At 41.6% G+C, this 23,673-nt stretch overlaps 1 protein-coding gene across 3 annotated transcripts in view; it reads left to right on the top strand.

Annotated features, from left to right (window-relative positions):
- The window catches only part of TFAP2B (transcription factor AP-2 beta), a 28,506-nt gene extending 19,324 nt beyond the window's left edge, over positions 1 to 9,182 (top strand). For 2 of the 3 annotated variants that reach the window (XM_012813504.2, XM_023508740.1), the window contains exons 7-8: positions 1,786 to 1,927; positions 4,688 to 4,993. In XM_012813504.2, the coding sequence (XP_012668958.2) occupies positions 1,786 to 1,927; positions 4,688 to 4,988 (443 nt within the window). In that variant the 3' untranslated portion in view covers positions 4,989 to 4,993. Of the gene's footprint in view, positions 1 to 1,785; positions 1,928 to 4,687 lie in introns of all 3 variants that reach the window. The other variant, XM_003802976.3, reaches the window with a different exon arrangement.
- Positions 9,183 to 23,673: the final 14,491 nt, after the last annotated feature.

The raw sequence follows: 23,673 nt of genomic DNA, 5'->3' as shown, positions 1-23,673 counted from the left end.
CTCTGTGGTTATTTTTAAAACTCTTGTCACTCCCTGGCCCAACCTCCTGAGGAATACCTGGGACTTACTGTTATTCAAATATTGATAGCTTAATGAGGCCAATGACACATGGAGAAAACTGGGGAGGAAGGGTGAGAAACACGTAGGGTAGTCAGGTATAATCTTGGTTGTAGATTCACCAGTTGTGAATTAAAGCGCCATAACTGTAATAAGCACCTTCGAACTTGTTCATCAGTTTGACTTTAGGGAAGATATTTACGATGTGTAATAAGCAAGATTGTCTACACAGTCTAGAACAAGAGGAACTGTAGTTGAATTTGTGGCGAAGGATATGATATACAGCCAAATGGTCTTAATGGAAGAAGATGTAGAATTTTCTCTATAGACCAGCTTATAGGTCTTGTTTCTTCTTCCATTTTTGTGGATGTGATATTGGATCTTTAGAGGAGGGAATCTTAGGATGTTTTGGCTGCAACCATAAGTTATCACAGTTAAAGGCCTTGTGATTTTCCACTTTTAAAGCAGAGTTCTTTGGTCCAAACACCCTCCAGAGGCAACAGTTACTGAATTTTCAGACCATACTTATTATAGGTTGACTGTCAGCCTGGGGGTTTCACATTTTGCCCTTCAGGGAATTTTTAATATCACAATCCTCATTTAAAAGCAGTCAAGATACTCTTGGCCCAAGACAAGGATTTTAGTGGAGAAGGAAAGAAGGTGGAAAACCCAGTGAAATTCCAATATTTAGTTGGCATTTTTCAGTTTTATGAAAACTTGTAAGCATTATGCCTAAAGTTTTTGTTGTTGTTATTATGATAATGATGATTAAAAGGAAGTTATGATCCTTAAAACAATGTAGCTAAGGGATGATTCAGCATATATCTTTTTCATGTGGGGATCTTCCCTTGAACTGTAGGGCTGTGCTGTAAATGGCAATAATGTTTAATTTGAAAGGGGCTTCCACATAAGCTATGGAATACTTCAGACACCCCAGTTTTCTATAATTGCCCTGTCATCTTTGTGCAGTGAAGAAAACATAAGTAGAAGGAGAATGACAGGAACCTCTGAAAGGGAGAAACCCAAAACCTATCAGGAGTAATTACAAGGAAAGCAATTATTTCATTGCTAGATAGAAATACTCTTCACATAAATATTTTACATATATTGTTTAATATATGTGGACATATACACACATGGATTTGTTAGTATATTAGTTAATACTAAGATTTTTCCTTAGTACAACTATAGGAAGACAGTGATGACTGTTACATTTTTTTTGCAGTTTTTGGCCAGGGCCAGGTTTGAACCTACCACCTCCAGTACATGGGGCTGGCATCCTACTCCTTTGAGCCACAGGCACCACCCATGACTGTTACATTTTATTTGAAGCAGGTGTAACAGATGCTTTTTTAAAAAGGTGGGAATCTGGCTTGAATATCCAGTCTAATATCTAGGTTCAACTGTAAGGTGGCTCTTGAATATATGGGCCCACATGTTCTTTAAGATGAACTGAGTGGGACATGGGAGACCCTGTAGCTGTTCACGGGATGGTCTAGCTAGGACATGGCTCAGGGAGAGGCTAGAAAGAGAGGTAGGCAAAAAGTTGATCCCATCCACTTTATAGCTTGACAGTCATTTTTACTTTGGGCATCCATCTCACCTTCTCTTTTGGCTCCAACAGCTGGCCTCCTCTGGGAATATTAATGGAATTGCCTGGGAGCAGGTCCTGCTCTGGGATGTTTAGGAAGTGGATACTAATCATTACCTCCACTGCTGTCTTTCCAGGAGAAGCTGTTCACCTAGCTCGGGACTTTGGGTACATTTGTGAAACAGAGTTTCCCGCCAAAGCTGTTTCCGAGTATTTGAACCGGCAGCACACAGACCCAAGTGACCTGCACTCCCGAAAGAATATGCTGTTGGCCACCAAGTGAGTGTCCGGAACTCTTTGCCTTGTATGGGACTGACTCACTCCTTTCTGGGATACCCCAGCTGTTGAGGAGATGGAGCAGAGGGGTGGAAAAGGAACTTGATTAGTTGTCTGCAAGTAGCATCTGCAGCCTACAGCAAGTGGGCTAGGTAGCACCAGAACTCTCCAGGGGTGAGCAGAGTTAATGGTCTATAGATTTATCTCAGTTTTCCTCTGTCTTTCCAAGTCTGGGAAATGGCTCTGTTAATCTGAATCCAGGCTTCTTACCATTCCCTCTACAGCCTTGAGAACGTCAGGCAGACCTTTCCTGGTGGGTCCTTGTTCCGGCACTTCTCTGAATCCCTAGGAGCATATTTCTACTGGATTACACATCTAGCTCCCTGTCATATCCACACAGTCATGCGTGCTCGCTCAGGGTGTCTATATGTCACCCACGTGTACCCATCTCTACCCATAGCTCTAATTACTCCGTTTCCAGCGTTGCTGTTTGTCATCTTCCACAGACTTGTAAAATTTACTACAACTCCAGAGGGGAAAATAATAAATCTCTGGCTAAATTTAGGTCTAGAGCTCATTTGAACTTTTACAGTGGGTTTTCTATTTATTTGATTTACTCCTGTCTTTGGCTTCGGTGTCATATTGTTGGTGTTTTATGGCCGGCTGAGGCCTGCAGTGGGCGGCGCTGCGTGCACCCGCACGTTTCTCTCGCAGAGGCGGCCCAAACGGCGGCGCTCATTTATTTAGTGCTCGAGGACGCGGTTTGTCCCGTTGACAGCGTAATTTAAAGAAATATATGGAAGGCTGAAAAATCATTTGCTCAAATTTGTCCAGATGTTTTTGAGACGTGATTGGAATTTGATTGCCCCTTTCCGCAGGGTCAAAAAATATTAATGTCCCAGAACTTTAATTGCTTACAGACCCTGGTTTGGGCTTTGAAGATTTAAAATGTTCGACTCTAAGCATTTGTTCTCCCCAGTTCAGAATTTCCTTCTTGGCACTTTGGTAATGAGTACAAACTTAAGGAAAGACTTTAACCATCTCTCCCAGTGATCAAAACCTGGCACTTACTCTCTTTTTAGAGGGTTTTCATCTGTTGTACCAACTAGCAATATAATAGATCTTTGTGCCCTGGTGTCTGGTGAAGGGGGATGTGTTGTGCTTTTTAAAAGAGGAAGGGTACTTTAGGGGAAAAAATAAAACCAAGCTGTATAAATCAGATAACAAGATTTTGCAAACAACTCATATAAGGGATGCTTGTAACTGTCCCCCTTCCCCAGTATTGTGGCTTCTCTTGGTCCAGCACTTCTTAATCTGGGGCATCAGGATCAGTAATAGACCTATTTTGAAATCTTCTGAATTAGAACCAGTGGAGGTGGGGGCCTAGGAGAGAGTATCTGAACGTCACAGGAAAGTCCAAGGTACCTCTTAAGCAGCTTAAGAACTGCCCTATTTTGGTCAGAACCGTTACCTATTCTGGTTGTGAGGATGTAAGCATATATTTCAAATGGATAAATGTGAGTAGAAAAAGGGAGCCCACTAGTGCTCTCTATCCACCTAGCCTTAAAAATAACAGTCCTTCAGCTACTGTGAGTGAGTTGTATTTCCTATCTGGTTTAGCCACTATCCCTAAAGTGTCAACACCCCAGGGAAGGGATGCCCCAGGGTCCTTTGGATCCAGTCACCTGCCCTGTTTACCTGTTTGCAGGTGTTGCCAAGGTCTCTCAGCTACTCCATCCTATTGGGGGTCTGGGACTAGAGTGCTGTAGGTTTTCCTTTCTCAAAATCCTACAGAGCCACAGGCTGAGTGGAGGCAGGCAGACTGGAGAAATCTGCCAATTTGTGAAAAGCTGTGGCCTTTGGGATATTGTGCCTCTGCCCACCAACAGGGCCAAGCTTTTTGACCTTCAGGGCTAAAATGTTCTCATGCAGTTCCTATATTAAAAATTTCTCAAATAAGCTCAGTCCATAGTTAGGCAGGCAGGATTTCTAGGGCTGGGAGATTCCTCTAAATTGTAGGTGCCTTGAGGAAATAAAAAGCCTTCAACAAATAAAAATCTATCCTCTCTAGTGTTTTAACAGTCTACCTTTAGGTTTTATTTAAACTATGTGGGAATCCTTTTATATTGAGAACAATCCTGTTATAAAAAGGATTGTAGCTTAGGCTTGTAAGAAAGAAAGGGGAGGGGAAAAAAAGGAGGAAAATTATCTCCCTCCCCAATACTGCAGGTAAAAAGGTTTTTGCTTTGAACGGAATCAGCATTCTTTCCTAGAATAAACAGCTTCTTGCCCTGGGCCATGGAAGGATCCTGCAATCTGCTTTGTGGCAGGGACAGGCTTGTGGCCTAGGGGCCTAAATCTTGCAGGGCTTTTTGTGCCTGATCACCAAGAGATTGGAGAGGCAGAAGAGAGGAAGGGGAAAGAGCTCAAAAGAATTGCGAGTTAAGAGCTCAAAATTATTGGATATTCAAAATCAAATGCTAAAGCCTAGAGAAGTCTTGGAATGAAGGGCAAAAGACTGAAAGGGGTAAAAAGGTAAGGCTTTGGGCTGGAGGGGGTTCATCATCTCCCCACCCCCGCTTTCCTTCAGTCCCAGCTGCTCTAGAAGGGAGAGTTCTGGGAAAGGAAACAGAGCGGAATCGCCCACATTAGCCTCGCTCTTCGGCGACCAGGCGCCTCTGGGCTTGTGTGTGAACGTCTCTTTCCTAATGCCAAGGACAACGACACTGAGAGAGATTTTCTGTTCCTCCCCCATCCTTTTAGGCAACTTTGTAAAGAATTTACAGATCTCCTGGCGCAGGACCGGACGCCTATCGGGAACAGCCGGCCCAGCCCCATCCTGGAGCCGGGGATACAGAGCTGCCTCACGCACTTCAGCCTCATCACACACGGCTTCGGCGCCCCGGCCATTTGCGCCGCGCTCACGGCCCTCCAGAACTATCTCACCGAGGCGCTCAAAGGCATGGACAAGATGTTCTTGAACAACACCACCACTAACAGGCACACGTCTGGGGAAGGCCCAGGTAGTAAAACTGGAGACAAGGAGGAGAAACACAGGAAATGAAAAAAAAAAAAATTAAAAAAAGGAAAAATGTTTTAAATACAAAAGGAAAACAGACAAAAATTTAATTTTAGCTTTAAAATATGGATTGGCTTTGGAAGAATTATATTAGTTAGAATACACATACAATCAAAATTTTAAAAAAAAAGAGCTAAATAACTTTAAAAAAAAAAAAAACTGAGGCGTACAACGGAGCAACAGTATCGGTTCTCGGTGTCTATTTCAAGATACACTTGGAGACAACCGTCCGGATTTTCCACTTCGGTTCTTTCAAGCTTAGTAATACTGATAATAAAAGAAAAACCATGATTTCCCCTCCCCCTTTGGAAAATAAACATAAGACTAAACGTGAGAAAACGCTAACTTATTGGAAGAGAATCGGAGAAACGTTGGTGTCAGTGCTTTGAGAACTGGTTGACTGAGACTCACAGACTTTTTAATTTTAAATATTTTTTTTAGGAAACTCTCTCGCAGTCCCATCCCTCCACTTCACCTCACCCCTGTCCCAGCCATCCTTTTCTACGTCGCCCTCCCTCCCACTGACAAGGGAATCTTCTGGGATGAAAATGAGTGTGGTCAGCTCTTTTGCGTTCTTTCAGTCCCCTTGGTACCCCCGCCCAGCCCTGCGTCTTAACTCTCTGGGGTCCAGCTCCTCTGCCCCTGCATAATTAGGGAGGGCGGGGCGGGAGGCCTGCAGGGATGCAGGTGGAGGCTGCAGCTTTGGGTGCGGGCCGGTCAAGCACCCTCTCCGGCTGAGCAAATCCGGACCAATAGGTTGACTCAGACTCATCAGTTCCTTTCAAAAATGGTACCAGTTCCCAGCCTTGACAGCACCTGCATACCGAGAATCTTGCATTTATGATAATATTTGTGTCATCTACCAGTTTTAAGAACTGTAGTAAAAAAAAACAAACCCAGTATGAATACGTTGATTAGTATGTAATTCCTTCGGAGGGGTATGTACCATTTCATTCTCTTCTGTTTTCCAAAGCTTTGCCCGCATGGTTTATGAGCTTCTTCAAAGAGGACTTGGGCTTCCTACACAATCTATAAGGTACAGAGAAAAAAAAAAAATCCGATCCCTTTTTAATCAAAGCCTGTGTGTCAGAATTTTGCAGGTGCACTTCTTTAAAGAAGCTCAAAGGGAATAATTTAGAAAGTGGCCAATGTGATAGCAGCCTCTTTGAATCTACAGGCTAACATACCTCAACACCAGAGTTCCGGCGGGGGTGGGGGTCTGCAAATGAATTTTAACGGAAAATAGGAAGAGTTGTTGGACCCCTATTTACTAACAGTATTGCCCTGCATTTAAAATGGGTTCGATGTCCCTGAGCTCTTTGGCGATTGATGTTTTAACCGAGAAAGAAGGAAAAAAAGCAGCTTTGTGAGTGGACGTTGGGAGGAGGGTGGCGCAAGCTCCCGTGTTTCTACAATTGCTTTCTTACAAGATGCTTTATGAATGAGGCATTTTTTTCCCTCCCAGACGTGCACTTGTTTCAGGATATAATGGTAAAATAATGCAAAGTGAAAGGAGATGTATTTCAGCTTTGAATTTTAGCGTCTGGATACACCAGAACTATTCTCAGTGGATAAAAGTTTCATGCATTTAGTATTTCTCACTTAGGGCAGCCTAGCGTCTTTCTGGGGCTCTGTGTAGCATTACCATGAAATAAGACCTGGATCTCAATGTCCGCATCTTCCCCTAAACAGTGAGAAATATCTCCATTTGGGTGAGATAGGTCTCTAAATTTAGTGTTGATATACGCCCCTATTAAAACAAAGTAGGGAGGACCTTTTCAACATCCCTTGTAGATAAAAATCCAGATGTTGTTATGCAGGGTTTAGTTATAGGACCTACTCAGATTTCTCCAACTCTCAGTTTTGCTCCCTTCCTTCTTGGCCTTGGGACAAGGTGGTATAGGGCTGGAGTCTTAGGAACCTGGTGAGAGTTTTGCCTATTTTTATGGGGGCTTCGGGAGTTAGGGAGCTGGTTCCAGTGAGAACCAGCAGGGGCCTAGGTGACAGTTAAGATCACATAGCAGCCCATCTGCTACTTCCAGATTTGGGGGTGGGGGGCGGTCTCTGAATCTTTCTGGTCCAACCTCTACCCCACCCCACCTTTTGAGAGGAGTGGAAAGGCCCGGGAACTAGACATTATGAAGAGTGTAGACCCTATTTCTCCTCGGTTCAAAAGTCCTTGCCTGTGTCCAAGGGCCTGCCCGGTTGTATTAGATATATTCTAATTGCACAAGGCCGAGAGAGACCACACTGAAAACCATCGTCTCCTTTCCTTGCAGGGCAACGCGCCCCACGCGTGTGACGTGCGAGAGACGCGATGGATGCGCCTTGCTCTTACTGTGCAGGTCCTGAGAGCGTGTGGGTCACACGTGCCCAGTCGTGTTGAGGACATAGAATCAGCCGCTGGAGGGGCTACCGGCCTTGGGCCCTTCCCGCTCTCGGTCTCACCCTAAGGGCTAAGGCGACTGAGAAAGCCCCATTCTCCAGTAGGTAATGGGGCGGTGCCCCGCGGGCTGCAGGCGGGGAGGGGTCGCAGCTCTGCCAGAGGCCACCCAGGATTCTGCTCCGCGAGGGAGAGGGGCTTAGAAATGTCCAAGGAATCGGAAGCTTCCCGCCTCCTTCACCCTTCCCAGGATAGGAACTAGCCCCACCCTCACGCTCCAAAAGGGTGAAAAGGGAGTGGGAATCATCTTACTTGGCTACGCAGGCTCTCTTCGCTATCCTACGCCCTCATTCGTGCGTTCCCCTGTGTCCCAGCCAGATAGAACACTTTCCTCGCCTCCCCGCTTCCTCGCTGCGAGGAGTGAGCCCACTGCCCTGCTTCCCCCTTCTCCTTTCATGTAGGACCCCCTCCCCTTGCTTTCGTTAGCCAGGCCCTCTACGTTTATCTGATAATTGAGTTATTAAAAGATTTGGTTTCCTTGGGCCTATAAATCAATAAACAGTAGGATTAACGCAATAGTTTGCCTTTTAAGTCAAGGGAAACGTTTGAGGCAAGCCCCTTTGAGGATTGTTTTCAAACCAAACAGGTGAGTTGTAGATCTCCCCCTACCCATGCCCTCTTTATGGAAATGTTATCCATGCCTTATGCCCACTCCTAAGTGCTCAGTTCCAAACCAAAATAGCTAAAGATGGAAAGGAGGAGTCAGGATGTGGCAGTGCTGCCTTCACCTTCTCCACTTTACCAGTTCCCTTAAAGATTTTAAAGATCTTCAGACCATACTCTGTCCAACCCTGTCTCCTCCTACGTGCATTGTGGGTCTCAGGGGAGCAAGAAATGTGCTGTTCTTGGTGAGGATTCCATCACTGAAAGGATCTTTAACTTCTCCCCCAAACTGGAAAGGTAACTTTTTCTCCTCCTACTCTCCAACCCCAATTATCTTGCTTTTCTTGCCTTCTTTCTGGCTTAGCCATCTCCATCCTCACATAAAGAACCGAAGAAGCTTTCAAAGACTTGGCTGTTCTATTTTCTTTGGCCAAGGAAACCACTTTCTCTAAAGCAATTATTTCATATCCTATGAAAACTGTGATCAAATGGAAAACCCCAAACTCCAAACTTATCTACACACTGTTCCTCTGGTGCAATGCGTTCCTAGTTAGAGTGTTTATAGAGAATTTGTCATCACATCTGATATCCTGGACATGTAATACATTATGTGGAAAGGAAATAACCTTAAACCATCTGATGTTGCCTCAAAAGCCCAACAGCATTTCCCCTCCTTTGCCCACGTATGTTAAATTATTGGCGAAAATTAATCGAAATTTGTTTTGTCTTCTTTTACAAAATAAAACACTATCCTTTAAAGGCCAAAACCAACTCTTCTTTTGAGTTGGTTTCTATTTACTAACATTGTTTTTGCCACACAGTCAAGAAATATCAATTTATTGACTCTTCACCAGAAGAGCTCTGGAGGGTATTCGTGTTGTTTGTATATATTTATTTATGCTTAATTTAATGGGAATGTGTAAATATGGCGAGCAAGTAGTTTGGGATTATTTATCTGTGAATCTATACCTCTGTGAATGGGTGGTTAAAAAAAAAAAAACCGCTTGACCCTAGGTAGAATCCTATCTGAATTTTTCTGTTCTTTATAAACAAGCTGTTATGGTAATGGGTAGAAATTGGTTTATTGTCCAGTGTTGATCTGATTTACATAAATAAAAGGATTGTTGTGTTTTTGTTGTGTTTTCATCTTCAGTTTCTTAAATATGGATATTGTTTAATTCTATAGATGGAAAAAAGGCATAGCAAAAAGGTTTTTTTCTTTTTGTCCCCCCCTTACCAAAGTACCCACAGTGTTTTTCATTACAACAGAATAACAATAAATTTTGCTTCTCAGAAAAATGAACACTTTTGTTTTCACTAGGAAGTGTTTTTGATTTTTTAAATTCCAAATTGACACTCTTCTCTCCTATTTCTCACCAGATTTTCAATAAAAGCTCATGTTAACTGCATCTTTTGGTTTATTTTGCCCTTTAAAGAATGTAGAGTCCAGTTTAAGTCCCAGGTAGCTAAAGGACTCTGGGTAAAGTCAAAGAAGACACTTCTGGTGTGGTGTTCTCAGGAGATAGTGCAGGAAAGAAATCTGCAGGGCTGGGTATGGGCCCCGACATCCCATGATTTGGGAACTGAAGGAGTTAACTGCTTATTTCAGACTTGAACCCAACTCCCCACCCCCATTAGCAGAGCAAGCTCCTCTGACCTAGAAGAAGCAGGAGGTTTAGCTGTTTTAAGAGGATGGCTCTTACCTTAGAGAGGCTGTCTCAAAGCGCCAGAGCTTTTCTCATGTGGTTTAGTAGGCTGCAGTCCAACCCTAATGGGCTAATGGGATATATTTTATCCTAAGGCCTGGGTAACTCCCCTGAGGCCAAGAAAGCAAAGTCTTCCAAGATGTTGTACAGTTCAAATGAGTCATTGCTTCTTTGGGGGCCTCCAGGTCTTTATCTGGCAAATATGGACCTCCTAAGGTCCTTTTGTCTATCAACATTGCCTAGTTTAATTATAAATGGCACCAACATGTGTATATGCTCAAGGAAAACTGGAAATGTTAAGTCTTGACAATCTCAGATTATATGAGCACTTAGCATGTAGTTAGTGCTCAATTAATAACATGCCTCTTATGCCAATTTTCTGTTTTTAGGGTGAATCTTTTCAGTTGGACTTAAATATAAGGAAAAGCAGGAAGAATAATGAAGTCTGTTTTATGTGAGATTTCCCCTTTCTGTCTTATTAAAGGGGAGTATCACGCTCGAACTATAAACAATGGAATCAAATCAATGCAAAAAATAAGGGAAATAGAAGCAAAAGGAAACCAAGGGAAGTGTAATTATGATGGTCTTCAACCCATTTATCTAGAAAGAAAATAGATGTCCTAGTTTGATTGTTATATTGTTTCTCCATTTACTTTGCAGGGAGTGTAGAATTGGGTGCCACTGGGATTATACAAAGAGGGTGGTGGGTAATTTCCATATCCTATGGCAAATTTTCCTACAGACGGTTAAGGCCAGCCTTGGCTAAGCTGACCTGCAATGTTACCTTACAGGTACGCCCCAGAACACCCCACTCCTCTTCACCTTTTGGCAAGGAGAGGGTCTGAGACAATCACCTTTATCAGGGAAAGGTCTTTAGGAGTCCAAACTGTGAAAAAAGAATTGCAGGAAAGACCTGGAAGCAAGACCGCAAAGGGAAAGAAAGGGGGTTAGAAACTTAGCGACATGGACTTGCCTAACAAAATAGCCTTGGGCTGCTGTCACAGCTCCCTAGCCTTTTTGTTACTCTTATGAGATTGTTGACTGAGTAAGGGAAGAGCAGTAGCTAGAACTGCTAGGACTCTAACCAGAACAGTATGGGGACCCCAGCTGATCTTGTAGGAGCTGTCACTGCTGCTTTGACCGCCAGAAGACCGCCAGTTCAGGGGTGAGGCTTACGGTGCCCCCCGAACCATGAGCTGGCCTGCCCAGGTTAAGGGCTTGATTAAAAATAGTGCTAGAACGAAGATCCTTTTACGAAGCCACTCCCCACCCCCCGCCTCCGTTTCCAAGTAACAGCTCCGTAGCGATCTCTCCAAGGACCCTGGACGCCAGAGCTAGAAGCCGGTAGAGTCGTGGGCCTGGAGGGATGGACTTGCCCCTTCCTCAGGCGCTCACGGCTCCCCAGCGCAAACTGCTTTCCACACTTGGAACTTCGAGGGCGGAATGCGGTTGTCTGTCATGTTGAAGCCTCAGAAATTAAATGTGTAGCTCACAAGTCCATTAATTTCGGCTTCCCATTAATGCATTTATAAGTGAGCCAGAGTTGGCTCTATAAATACAGTCCTATAAAATTGAACTCTTTCCCATAAATCTTCCAAGTTGTTTATTTACACGTATTCCCTGGCCCTCTAACCATCCTGGAGTAAACTTGCGGGGAAGACTCGGATAGACCCGCCCCGCAACGGGGTGAGTTCTCTCCTCCCCCCCGCCCCCACCCCGCTGGAATCGTGCGTGGCCCTAAGGAGGGATTGCAGGAGGGCAGAGGGGTTGGGACAGAAAAGGGAGGGCGAAAAGTCATTTTTCCTTCCTGATTCTGTTTCCTTGTTTCTATCTCAAACTTCCAGGTTGTGTATTTCCCATCACAAGCTCCACGTTGATTTACTTCGTCATAAACAGCATTCTTGGGACTGTAGCTCCTCTCATAGCTGGGGGTGAATGTCTTTTTTCACTTCCCTGGTAGCCGCCACTTTTAAAAATCAGGTCTCATAAATAACCCCAGGGGCTTCCTCACCAAGAGGTCAGTCAAACGGCTCCCTGGGCCCACTTTCCTGGCTTGGGTCCAGCCGTGCCCCACCCCACCCCCAGGTCCCATGTTGGTACGTTCTCCCTGCTCTTTTGCTGGGTCTCCCGATCAAAACCCGCCACAGGAATTTGGAAAGTAGATTACGGGTATAAAGACACAGCTTCCACGGGCGCCGCCTCAGTCGGCACCCAGCCCATGCACGCGGCAACTGCTGCCCTCTTCTACCCACTTTCTCCAGGTTGCCGAGCAGGGCGTCAACAGGGCGCACGCGCGAAAGCCCACGCAGGCGCACGCACGCACGCACGCGCCGTAGCGCCCCGGAGCGTCACCCCCGCCACCGCGGCTTCCCAGGGCGCGGCCGGTCTGTGAGAGATTCTTTTCCGTGGCCGGTCTGTGGTGGTTTCTTGTCTCGCCCTCCAGGTCAAGCGCCGCGTTTGCGAACGGCAGCAGCGTGGGAAGCATTTTTTTTTTTTTTTAAAGTAAACTGCGTATGCTTATATGGAAGGAGCAGTTGCAGTTTTGTTACCCAAGTTCAACACATTCTACGCTGGTCACAAGCTAGCAAGGTCAGGCAGTGATTTTTCGCCCAGTAGTTCGAAACATTTGTTCCTTCCCTGCGCGTCGCTTTTCTCTTCTATCCGAATGGCTGTAGCCTTCTGGAGCTGACTCAGGCGAGAGGCGTCCAGGCCCAACTAGGGGTCACACCTGCTGCCGAGAGAGGCCTCTGCATAAAAATGCTCTTTAAATTTTTTAAAAATCAGCATAATGGTCAATGGACTTAACAAAGCGTGACTTGCCCAGGCTGCACGGAGGGTAGCTCTGGCAATCATGTGTAACTGGACCAGTTAACGTCCAGGACGTGCTTGTTCGCAGAGATATTAGCAAGCGTTTCAAGGATGTGGCTGTCAGATGTCATTAGCCAACGCTTGCTTACCCAGCCGTTTGCTTAACTGTGAGGAAGGCATGGCCACAGCATATACGCGTAGAATTGGGGTGGAGGGGGGAAGGTCAGAGCTTTCCCCCTGTAACCGCCAAATGTTCCGAGCTGTACCGTCGTTTACCCAATGTTTGGAAAAAAGAAGCTGGCACATGAGCAGGGACACAGAGACAGGAAAGGGGAGCTTCTATAGAACTGGTTATGCGAGTCTTATCCAGGACGGAAACTTCCCAAATCTGACGGGTCTCCAACATAGGCTGGGGTGGAGGATTGAGTGGAGCCAATGAGTCCTAGTTCTCGCCATGCGAACCATAGAGTCCCCAACGCTAGAATCCGGATTCAAGGTGCTCTGTTAGAGGCCTGGCAGCTCAGTTTGAAAGCGCTTTAGTGCTCTGAAGGGCTGGTGGCAGTTACTGTGGGCAAGAGACTGAGACCTGTAATAAGAATTTCTGAGGAAATAGGATTTTTAGGCAGTTTCTATACGATGGTAGATTTTATTTCTGAATTGTCCACCTCTTGTTCTAGCTTTGGAAAGGCATAGGTAGGTGTACAAACTGGGAAAATCCAGCTGCGTGGCTCACTCCTGTAATCCTAGCACTTTGAAGGCTGAGGCAGGTGGATTGCTTTTGCTGGGGTATTGGAGACCCCCCTGAGCAAGAGGAGACCCCTGTCTCTATTAAAAAAATAGAAAAACTAGCTAGATGTTGTGGCAGGTGCCACTGGAGAGGCTGAGGCAAGAGGATACTTGAGCTCAGAAGTTTGAGGTTGCTGTGAGCTGTGATGGTCACTGCACTCTAGTCAGGGCAACAGAGTAAGACTCTGTCTAAAAAAAAAAAAAAAAAGGAAAATCCCAGTAAATGCAAAGAAGGCAAGTAAAACCACACCAAACTTTAGCTCCCTTAGCTAACCTTCTTCAAACAAAAAACAAACACATGCAAAAAATGCCAGTTCTAACTTTCGAGATCGCAGTGTCAGTCTTGGACCAGGATGGATTTTGCCTAAATTTCACTCTCCCCGATAAATGATTTGCTAAGTGACTAGATGACAGACTGTTTAGGAAGACTGTAGTTAGTGCTATTTACTCACACTTGCGCACAATCTCATATGGAAATTCACTAACATCTGGACCAAACAAAAACAGTTACAACAAAGCGATGTTTACCAGTATGAATTTTCTTTGCCATAAAAGTCCCAAGTGTTAAGAAGGAAAGATTTTTTTTTTTTTTTTTTTTTTTTTATGTCTTGGATTTTAAGCCTCTTCCTATCAAGATAGAACTTTTTTGGCAGGGATTCCTAAAGATAGGGAACTGTCAACGTTTGAGGCAAAAGCAAACCTTTTTATAGGTTGTTTCACACACTTTGCCTGTGTTATTTTTAGAGAAGTATAAGTAAAAGTCTTACCAATGAAATGGGCCCATTAAGTGATTTATTCATTTCTTAATGTTCAATCTAAATATTCTGTTGTTCTTCAAAGATAAGTACCATTCAGGACAATGGGAGCAAGCAAATAATCCAAGAAGGATTGAGCTGATCCGGGTCCTGTGACCTTTTACCCTTCCTTTAATGCTCAGTTTTGAACATCTGTGTCTGGTGGCCAATGTCTGAAAGTAATAAAGATAATTAGGGCATTTTTTTGTGGGGGGGAGGAAAGGTTGGGTGCTAGTTCATAGAGGTTAAATTTTAGTCTATAGTGCTGCTTTGCAGAATGAAACTACTGGAATAACATCTACTAAGCCTTGCTGCTTAGCAGGTTCTGAGGAATGGAGCGTGCTAATTAGGTACACTGAAGCTATAGGTAATTCATATTGTTCCTTTACTCCCCATATTTGTTAGTTTGTGGTCAGGTTTGTTTGTTTTTTTACAATTCTATCATTTGTCTAATTTATACTAGGAAAAGAAGACATATATATACCCCTCTCCAGCCTTGTTCTGGGTTTATTTCCACCTGCAAGGACTATTAAATTAGGTTTCTGAATGCATTCTTCCTTTCACACCAATTTTGTGAAGGTGCTTCTCTTTCTTGGGCCAAAAAACAGGCTACAATTAAACCAAACCCAAACTTGACAAATGCAAACACTTAGAACATGTTAATCAATTTGTTGAAAAGTATTTCCCCCTTCATTATGTAAAACTGCAAAGTCCAGTAATCTCGAGCTGATTTGAAAGGGTCAAAGACCTGAAAGAATAAGATATTCCAGAGATAATCAATTAGAGAAATCTAGCTCCAAAACAAATGTCAAGAGTGAAATAACACATTTTCTTAGCACATACTGTTCTTATGATACTCTGCTGTGGGTTTTTGATGAGCCAAATTTTATTTCTTGGAAAGGATATACCTCTGATTTTGAATGAGCAAGCTGATAGATATGCATGCATTATACTACGTAATAATTTAAAACTCTTGGGTTAAGATTGAAAAGTGACAAAATATCTCAATATCTACCTTTCTATATCTCTCTACATAACACCTGGAATCACAATTGCAGTTAAAATTTTTCCTAATGGAGGTCATTAGCCATTTTATTTTAATGTTCTAAAATTTGTGGAAGGGGGTGTGTCTAATAACCAGAGCATGAAACCTTAAAATGAGGGTAGAATTTTCCTGCTTTCCTGTCAACTGGATACCGGATGGCTTCCCTGCATGTCATCACTCCAGTGTGGGCACAGAAATGTGAGTTTTCAGTTGAATCATTCTAGATTTAATCACAAATGTGCGCAAGCACACACAGAAGACCGTTTTCACTCTTCATTTCTCCTTGATGTTAAACATGTGTTGGGAATTTTGGAACTCTGACTTCTCCAGATCATATTTGTGACTTTGTTCTTACACACGCAGTTTAGAAACCTACAAGGTGATAAGTAGGTTATTTTTTTCCTCTCTCCCACTTTTTTTTTTTTTCTGTTAATAACTCTGTCTTTCCTTTCCTCTTCCCCACTGACTCCCCCTTCCCCAGCATTCTGTCAAGCAATAGGCTGTAAAATAGTTATCCAGACCAGCAGCCAGGCAAGTGCCGTTTGAGAGTAATTTCTGCCCCAAGCGTTTAGCCCAGGGCAAAGCAAGCGTGCTCTCTAACTGATCAACCTGGATATTTCATTATTCATTAATTTACTGTTTAACCAAATCCCACTCATTATCAGAGGCAACGCTTGGCAGAGCCCAGCGAACAGTAGCAGTTGGTGTCAGGCGTGGAGAATTGGCCCATTTGATCCTGGGCTGTTTTATTATTCAACACCACTGACTGAGAAAAAGGTCCATGAATAATAAAGAGCCAAAGCGTGTTTGAACTGAGAAGCATGACACAGCCTTACAAAACAGCAGTTAGAAAATTAAAGGCAAGGTGGCCCAGACTTTGCATTTTTTATCTTGGCTGTGGGCACAGACATTTATATCCCTACATTGTTTTCAATGATTTTTTTTTAAGTCCTTAAGACAGAGGCATTTGTTTCAGTTGCACCCTTTCAAAACAGGCCATTGAAGAACTTAGGAGCAAACTTACACAGCAAGAAACAAACATGCCTCCAGATGGGAACTTGAAAATGTAATTTCTAACCTTATAAGCAAAGAAGGCCTTTGTGGTCCTTCTCAGCTACGGGGAAGATTTGGGTGATTTTAATTCTCCTTTGGATCTGCCATCATCCATACCCCATATTGCTCTAGTAATATAATTCATGATCCCAATCAAATGCATGTATATTCCTTCCTATCCAATGGATTCCTTGACAAGTCTTTGGGTCATAAGCAGTTGTCCATGCAGGGCATATAGCAAGGGGGTTATAGACTCTATAGGTAATATCTGAAATCTCATTAATATAAGAGAAGGGCCAATATATAAAGGATGGAGGAAATAGTTTTATGTATCTCAAAAATACCTTTTCTGTGTTTACATAGTCATTGGTGGCCATGCCCATTTTAGGCACTGGTTAGGTCTATAAGCGTACAGTTGAATTGATTACACTTGTTAGATTTGTGGGTGGTAAGCCTGACATTCATTCTACTCAAGTATCTTTTTAATCCATTGATATATGGTCCTTGAATAAGAGTTATGGGACCTAAAACAGTGATAGTAACAGTGCCTTTTGTATGTTCCCTTCCACTGCCTAGCAACCTCCCTATTTTATTCCTATAGAGCTTTACTTAGGCAGATAAATAAAGCACATGAGCTATAACTTTTTCATTTAGATGAGCAATATGTATAGGAAAATCTTTCCGGGGGAGATAAAGTCCATACAACTACCTATACTTATCAAAAGTTATATTTATAATCTATCAGGGTTTTTCATAACTTGTCCAGGTAGAACTGCCTCAGTGATAAGATACTGAAAGTGACACATGAAAGTCCCCATCCAAAGTTGGTGGTGATGAAATCAAGCTTCAAGTTATTTTTTCTTCAAGTTATTTTTAATGTTATAATCTATAAACAAAGGTTGAAAGCGCAAGGGGGATATTTAACATTTTCTTACCTCAGGATATTCTTTTGCTTGCCTTGTATACAACTGGAAACTGCTGTTAATATGTTGAATTGAAAGTAGGATAAAACTTTTGCATGGAAGAGGTTTTTTTTTAACATCATTAGTCTGCCCACTTCATATTACAGATGCTCAGAGAATGGCTTGTCTAACCTCATGCATGTAACTCTGCTTGGCAGAACTGCACCTGAAACATTATTCCAAAGTGCTCTTTCTTCTACAATAGATATTAGAGCTTGGGTTTTATTTTAGGTATTCATGTCATTTTTCTCCAAGTATATGTTTCAGTGATTTTGAAAGAAAAGAGCTTAAACATTTGATCCCATAGGAAAAGACAATATTTAAAAAACTGATACTTTACATTAGATACTTTTGGAATCATAATTGTTGGCATTGCTTATAAGAAGAGGGCAAAAGTTGTTCCTCCAACTTGGTTGAGATTGGAAGTTCAGGATTTGGTAGACAAGGTTATTCACTAATTATTATAGATCTAAGTGAATGCAACATAACTAAGTGTGAACATGACTGAAATTTATAACAAAGATAATGCTTTGACTTCTTAAACCTCGTTAAGTCATAAGACCCTACACCTTTAACACATGGGAATAACTCCCGAATGAAGAAGATTAGAGACTATCAGGCAGTCCATCCACTTGGGTACCACAAAGTCTCTGTTCTCTGTTTCTTCCGGTTTTGCTCCAACTTCAGACACTGAATGCTTCTTTAAAGTGAGATATGATCTAGGATTTTTTAGATGCTCACACATTATTTTAAGTCTCAGGGTTTAGAACTTAAAAGGTTCAAGAAAAGCTATGCATGGGAGGAGTAGGTCTTCTTGGTCCCTGAAGAGAAGACATTTTTTGGAAATTTGGAAGGAGAAAAATTTCAGCATTTTTTTGCATTTGGTGAATCATAGAGATTAGCAGGCCCAATAAAAATATCACCTAATCTGAGAAAACTTTTTTCCCTAACTCCTTTACCTTCTGCTATAATTATTCCTTTTTAACTTCTTTGTCCACGGGTCTTGACCCTAGCTGCACATTAGAATAACGTAGGGAGAGTTAAAAAAAATACTGATGACCACATCCCATCTTTAGATTTATTTGATCTGAGACACTGGTATTGCTTCTCAGAGCATTTTATTTCATAATGTGGTATTTAACCCATTGTTCCATAATTGTATAAAAGTCTGTTTTTCTGTCCACTTTATATTATAAACTTTGAGTATAAAGACCATGTCCTAATCAACTTACGTAAAACATGGCATATAGTAGTTGCTTCCTTGTTTAACAGTCTCTTCTTTGTTTCAACAGTTTCTTACTGAGCAGTCACTAAATTCTAAAATCTGAGGATACATCAGTAAGCAAAACAGATTTGGTCCTTCACTTTGTGAAATTTACAATATTTTGCCCATGAGGGCAAATATATCATCCCTGCATTTGAAGATTTATCTAGGATGATAACTCACCAAGAGGTATCAGGGTACAATAAATAATAGTTGAGTGCCTACTATGTGCTAGCCACTGACAGCACCTGGCTACATCAGAGCAGATGAACCAGGTTGTAGGTGTTTCTCTTTGGACATACTATTTTGTCTGCCTTTAGGGTTGGCCCTTCCTGTGTTTCCTAAACTTTGTACATTTCTGAGATTTTAATTTATTATTAAATAAATTAATAACTCCATCTCCTTGAGATGGAGTCTCAAGATGTTGCCCTAGGTAGAGTGCCATGGTGTCATAGCTCAAAGCAACCTCCATCTCTTGGGCTCAAGAGTTCCTCTTTGCTGCTGGGCAGGGTGGCTCACATCTGTAATCTTAGCACCCTAGGAGGCTGAGGCAGGTGGATTGCTTGAGCTCACGAGTTCAAGACCAGCCTGAGCGAAGGTGAGATCCCATCATTACTAAAAATAGAAAAACTGGGGACCACTTGAGCCCAAGGAGTTGGAGGCTGCTGTGAGCTGTGACAGCCACAGCACTCTTTCTCTTTGTTTCAGTCTCCCAAGTAGCTGGGACTACAGGCTCCTGCCACCATGCTTGGCTAGTTTTTCTATTTTTAGTACAGATAGGGTCTTGCTCTTGCTGAGGCTGGTCTCCAATTCCTGGGCTTAAACAATCCATCCACCTTGGCTTCCCAGGCATGAGTGACTACACCCAGCCAGCCTGAGATTTTCATTTTAACTCCATTTACTAACACAACTAATCACAAAGATTTCCACAAATTGCTGAAATATTTTATGGTTTCAATTACTAAACTTTGCATTCTAGATGGTGAATAAAACAATTAGATGTTTTAGATATAAATTAATCTGATGTATATCTGGCTATTTTAGTATGGAATGCCTCATCCACATTTCCTACTAAATCAAAGATAAGTGTCCTTATATACAGAAATAATTATAGCATGTTTGTGTGTTACTTTAATGACAAGTCTGAGATGTATGATGGGTATAGAACCAATTCTCTTGATTTTACAGATGAGGAAAACTAGGTACAAGTTGAGACCCAAGCTCACCTTGCAGGACAGTGGTAGCAGAACTGGTAAGTTCAATGTTCTTTCTATCATTCCATATTGCCTAAGTACACATCCATACATATCACACAAATACTAGGTTTTGTGAAAGTACTTTAGAAGCAAAAATAAATCTAGCATATTGATGTGTGATATTGTAAAATATATTTTAGCAGCTTGTTAACTTATATTAGCTACAAGTGTGCTTACATTTATAAGTTTGAAGTATACAATACTTTAAAAAAGCATGCACCTTTACCTTTTTCAAGTGTATAAAAATAAGTGGACCTGCAATAATTAAAGATTCCTTTTAGAGTTCCTTAGAGTCTTTACTTTGATAAGTACATAAGAATGCTTTGTAATCATATTCTCAATTATTTGTGTGGAAATGGGTGTTCCTCAAATACTTGAGGATACTAAAAACAGTGTGTTCTCTATAACAGTTTATACACTCTCCCTGTAATCTTTATTTACACTAGTGATTTGTTCAGTGAGTCTTTTCTCCAGTGATCTGGGAAAGGCAAAATTCTGCTTAGCCAGACCTTGGGTAGATCAGAAATTCTTATTTAAGTGAGTCTGAATTAACAAGGTTTTAATTTATTTGCAACTTAATAGGTTTTGCACCATATATTTTCCTTTACATACATGTATAACCTTATTAACATATATTTTATACATTTAAAAGTATTCTGCAGAGCTACTGACTTATCAATGAACCTAAGACGTTTCAAATTATTTTATAGCTTCTTAGCATAGATTTGCCTTAGTCCATCTGTAGCTGTAGAGGAAAAATTCTGTTTCCTTAAGTCCTTTTATGAGGGTGCCAAAAGGTATAAAAATATGAAGCCATTTAATAGCTAGGCTCTTTGAAACTACCAAGCACACACAGTGTGCATGCTAAGTTTAATCACTGTGATGGATTTACATGTAATGTCTCAATTCCAGTCTCCCTCATTAGTGCAGTCAGTCTTGAAGTTTTCCCCAGTGAGAAGGGTGAAGGTGACTTCAACACCCGTGAGAGAGGATGGTGGATATTGACAACATCCAGAGAAAGACAGTGGGAGAAAACTCTACCATATGAGGCTATAATCCTAGCTGTGGTCAATGTGTTGAAAGCTTTATATTTCCTGACCACAGGATCTTTCTATAAAATGAACAGGGAGGAGGGATATTCCCAGGATTAGCCAGCTGGCTATTTCTATATGCTTATTAAAATTTCTGGAAGAAACGATGGGGCTTTTAAACCCTCTTAAAATAAGATGACTATATCCATTTGAAAAATCACAAGCTTCTCCCTCCCCCAACTACTTCTTGTAAGAGAGAAGAATAAAACATTTTCAGTCTTAAATTTTGACATTTGCAGTAAAGGAATGGGTGGTAAAAACAGCAGTGGTAGCAGAAGCAAGGAGAGAATCCAGATGTCACCTTGGTAGGAAATCTTTTTCTCCTCTAAGGACCCGCAGGTCAGGCTTTTTCATTTTGGACAAAGCAGTTTTATTCCATCCCATGTGGAGTGTGGAGACAGCCTCCTCTTTTGGAGGCTGCATTTAGAACCTGCTGCTGCCTCTTTGTATTCAAAACCCACACGCCATTCCCCTAGCTTGCTGAGTGAATCTCTGCACAATAGTGGCATTAAAGAAAGCAAAGCACAGGCATTGCATTTGGGCTCTTTGTTTAGGGCAAACAAAACAAAACAAAACCAAGCAACTTAACGCTTAACATTCTTGAAAAGACACTGGGTCATCAGAATACTGTAGAAGTAGCATTAGAGTTGCGTCCTTTTTATAAGAAATCCTGAGTGTTTAGTCAAAACTGCCAGACCCAAGAACATTCTGTTTTATAGTCTATTTTTTGTTCTTTTTTTGAGAGAGATTTAACAAATGAAGTGAAGACACATTCTCTTTTTCTTCTTGCCTTCCTCTCCCTACCCTAGTCCCCTCTCAATTTTATATATATATAAATATATATATATACGAGGATATCTATCATCTCCATTTCCTTTTTCTTCTCCTTTAAATAGATCACTGAGCCAACCAAATCTTCATTTTCAGATGTGGGGCTCCCAGGATATATATATAGAGAGGATAGCCAATATACTTTTAGGATCTTGAAACTTTATCATTTTATCAAGAACTTGTCTTTTCCTTCTAACTGGTGTTTTCAGAACTAGTGCATAACAAGCAAATTTGATTTGGTCCTTAAGTGAACTTGAAGGAAGTTCATTTGACTTTGTTGAAAAGTATAATGAAAATAATAGTTTATATTAATTTGGCTTTTTTATGATTTATAGTGTGCTTTCACACCTTTCATTTTATTTAATTCTCACAACAATTTCTCTGGAATATTATTGACTGTTTAGAGTTAGTCAAGCAAAGTTGAGGAAATTTAAGAGGCTTGTTTATTTATTTATTTATTTTTGGTGGTTTTATAATTTCAATGTGTCTGACAATCACCAGTTAGTTCTCATCCACGTTGACTGTAAATTATTGAAAGTGGTAACATGTACAGAGGTAACCAAAGTATAGAGTTAGTTTGGTGAATCTTCATCCTCATGACGTTTTTCTGGACAACCACATAGGGATACGATATGGGACATTCCTTATGCCTTTGGCCCACACAGCTTTGTTGAGCCTGGTATCACTGCACAACTGGAGACCCCATCTCTTTCACAGCGAATTTCCAGATCTCTTTGAGTGCCCACTCCATCAAGGCACTTATGAATGTTGCTGGTGTATTCTCAAGTCACCACCTCCTTGATGACAGACTGGCTCTTTGCCACCCTTCTTTGTGGGAGCCCTTCTGCTGGGTCCAAATTGGAATAAAGCAAGAGGCTTGTTCAGTGACAACAGTTAAAGGGAACATTTAGGCTAACTGTTTGGAAGTCATCTATTGGTGGACATCCTGCCACTCCAGAGAGTCCTCTAAATTATAACAGAAAACACTTAACAATTTGATTACAATAATTGATGTGGATAATGAAAGAGTGAATTAGCTTTTTGCTAAAGGGAGGTATACAGTATGTGTTTGTTTCCAATCTTCTGGTACACATACCTGGGGGATGTGGTGTATATTCAAGTCAAGCATGGTAGTACAGGAGAGGGCACTGGGTTTTTAGAACGAGCTTCCACTTTCTGGCATTTAATCATCAGGATTTAGAAATAGAAAGGTGAAGAATATGTTAAATGACTGTTCGAGGAAGGAATGAATGAGGAGAATGTAAGTATGGGAAAGAAAGCAAAAGAGAAGGACATCATGAAGCAATGAAAGAAAGAATAGATTAAGAACTGGGGAAGTAAATGAAAAAGCTACTAATACAGTACACACAACCAGTGCTCTCAAGCAGCCAGCCTGCAACCCAGCTAAAAATCAGAGTTTAAACTTGGTGTTTGCCATATTGTCAGTAAGCTGACGATGCATGACTCCCCTGGCTCCCATGTCAGTATGTATTACTTGAAGTTAAAAAAAATAAGGTAGTGAAGTTGAAAAATGTATTGACTGACTTTTACCTAAAATTGTATTCTGCATTTACAAAGTTGTTTTATAATACAGTAAAACTGTGTTATGGTAAGTGAAGTTTATCTTTGTCTTAATTTGCTTTTAGTAGTGTATTTCAATATTAATATCAAGTCAATACCAAGTTTATGGTGTGGTATGGTATAGTATAGGGTATAAAATTAGGTCTCTTTATAATAGAAACTCTCAAGCAAACTAAAATCATATTTATTCAGAATCTACCAATTTCCAGTGGTGAGTAATGAGGAGATTACTGTCTGACTATTCTTTCTGACTAAAGACCTCATATTTGGGACCCTAAAATATTGTGTTTAAATTGATTCAGCCAGGTTTCTAGTAAGATTTTGAAATAAGAAAAGGCTTCCTTCTCCCTAAATATCTCTTCTACCTTATTCTTTTTTTTTTGGAGACAGAGCCTCAAGCTGTCCCCCTGGGTAGAGTGCCGTGACATTACAGCTCACAGCAACCTC

Source organism: Otolemur garnettii, unplaced genomic scaffold (genome assembly GCF_000181295.1).
Source record: "Otolemur garnettii isolate 467f Iridium unplaced genomic scaffold, OtoGar3 scaffold00269, whole genome shotgun sequence".
In the NCBI taxonomy this organism is placed as follows: Eukaryota; Metazoa; Chordata; class Mammalia; order Primates; family Galagidae; genus Otolemur; species Otolemur garnettii.
This window is presented reverse-complemented; position numbering and strand designations above follow the sequence as displayed.